Source organism: Anopheles gambiae, chromosome 3 (genome assembly GCF_943734735.2).
Source record: "Anopheles gambiae chromosome 3, idAnoGambNW_F1_1, whole genome shotgun sequence".
NCBI classification, from domain to species: domain Eukaryota; kingdom Metazoa; phylum Arthropoda; class Insecta; order Diptera; family Culicidae; genus Anopheles; species Anopheles gambiae.
Window position 1 is genome coordinate 15,512,225 of NC_064602.1, and position 2,148 is coordinate 15,514,372.

At 50.2% G+C, this 2,148-nt stretch overlaps 1 protein-coding gene across 1 annotated transcript; it reads right to left on the minus strand.

The window, feature by feature from the left end:
• Window positions 1-1,711, minus strand: LOC1275553 (uncharacterized). The gene is made up of 2 exons (XM_314809.4): window positions 592-1,711; window positions 1-518 (listed from the first exon to the last, which is right to left on the minus strand). Exons 1-2 carry the CDS (start codon window positions 1,381-1,383, stop codon window positions 261-263), a joined length of 1,050 nt encoding a protein of 349 aa, XP_314809.4. The 5' UTR covers window positions 1,384-1,711; the 3' UTR covers window positions 1-260.
• Window positions 1,712-2,148: the final 437 nt, after the last annotated feature.

Sequence of the window (2,148 nt, forward strand, 5' to 3'; positions counted from 1 at the left end):
TATCTTATCTCTGGATCTTTATTTATGGGCATTCAACCCCTCAGAGAACCCCCGTTTGGGGGTACGTCTCGTACGTAGAGACCATGTAAAGTGCTCCACGCCAGCAGCACACCATCGAACCGTACTGTTCCTAACGATGGAATCCCGCGCATCACGCATCAGATCGACCAAAGGGGTCCAAGATCACTTCCGGATGCGGTCACAGTTGCAAACAACGCGTTTCACAGACACTGTGCGCGATGCGCGGGAAACGCATGCGACTAGCTCCCGAGCAGATCACGGTACGGCTTCATCAGCCTCAGCAGAGTGGTGAGCGGGAACTGCCGCGCCGCATCTCCACCAAGTTTGGCCAGAAAGTCCGCCAGCGCACCGTGGTAGTGGTGCAGCAGGCTGTCCATATTGTCGCGCCGGAACTGTTCCCCGGCCGAGATGAAGAAGAAGTAGCACAGGTCGAGGATGGGCGAAGCGTACCGGGACGATTGCCAGTCCGTCAAGATAACCCCCGTTGCCACGTTGTTCTGCGAACGATACGTTATCGTATCAGATGAAAGGTAATCATAGCGGGGCTCTCTCTCTCCCGATGTGACTTACCTCATTATGCGAGTAGATGAGATTGTTGATCCAGCAGTCACCGTGCGTGACGACACAGTACGGTTCGGCGGTGGCCGGATCGCAACACTTCTTCAAGCTCTCAAACACTGCATCCTTCACGGCGACGATACGCTCCTGTTCCGACTCGAAGCGCGTCCTCATCGTGATCAACGCCCGATCGAACGATTCCTTCATCAGCGTGATCAACGCCGAGTCCGGCTGTCCGGTCCGCTTGTACTGCTCGAACAGCTCCGGCCGCTGCTCCTTCATCGCAAACGAGAGCGCATGCAGACGGCCCAGCTGCTCCATCACCAGCCGCGTATGCTCCACGTTGATCGGTTCCAGCTTGTCCCAGTCCCACTTCTCGAACGCTTCGTTGTACTCCAGCATGATCAGTGCTTCCGGCTCCGGCGCGTCCGTGTTGCAGTGTGCCAGATAGCACTTGGGCGTCGCATAGAACCCGTCGCCCGACTCCTCCGACAGACCCTTCTCCGCCTGGAACTCGTAGAACCCATGCAGCGTTTCGCGGTAGAAGAAGCACTCGCGCTTGAACAGCTCGAGCGAACGTTCGTCACCGTTCGGCGGCACCTTACACCACAGCGTAAACTCCCGATCGTCCCCGTTGATGATGGCCTTGAAGACGAAGCTCACGTACCCGTCGCACTCCAGGCGCGTCTCCTCGTCGAAGTCGACCGAAAACAGATCCGGCGTAAAGCCCTGCTCGACCGCGATCCGGCGGATCGCCTCGTACACGTAGTCGTTGAACATGGGCGTTATCTTACGGTCGGCCATGGCGTTTGGGTTTCTGCTGCACTGGAGACTACACCGCACTGACGCACTTGAGACACTGCTAATGATTGAATTGACACAATCAGCAGCCGTGTGAATGGTCTTAAATAGGCCGGGTTGGAGTATGCGTTCCAGCGCCAATTCTCCCCGCTATTAGGGGATGAATGTGGTCGTGTAATGGTATTGGCACTGGAGAGCGTCGAAAGGGAGCGAATAGGGAGAGAATTTTTGGGGGGAGAGTTGCTGAGAGCTTCAGATTCCCGTATGCGAGCGTCTGGGTTTATCTTATCTCAGCGCTGCGTGTTCGGTCCACACCAGCGGTCGATCGGTGCGTTTGACGCATGGGTTGATGGAAAAGTTGAAGAGCTTTATATTGACGAGATTTTATTCACCGAAGTGGTAATTAAGCTTACTAATTTATAATTAAAAAATGCATAGTACAATAAAAGAAGATCACTGAAAACAAAATGTAAATAATACCAAACAAATCAAAAATCGAGAAATACAGTTACCTGTTTCTTTCATCATTTATTTCAACATTTATTCATTTATCTATCTATTTCTGTATTGATTAACTCACTTTCTAATTTATATTTATGTTCTCATCTTTTGTGTCATATTTTGTTTTCTTGCTCGAATTTTTAGTTTAATAATCATGAGTTTATGTATCATGATAATTATTGATTAATTTACCTTTTTATCTATATTCATGTTATTTTTGTATTTCTTGATCACGTTGTTATTCCAATAACTATACGTTTATCTTAC

Bases quoted from the DNA above. Each gene is read 5' to 3' on its own strand.
- LOC1275553 (XM_314809.4), bottom strand. From the start codon at position 1,383: ATGGCCGACCGTAAGATAACGCCCATGTTCAACGACTACGTGTACGAG. The intron at 519-591 runs GTAAGTCACATC...TATCGTTCGCAG, and splicing joins TCATCTACTCGCATAATGAG to AACAACGTGGCAACGGGGGT.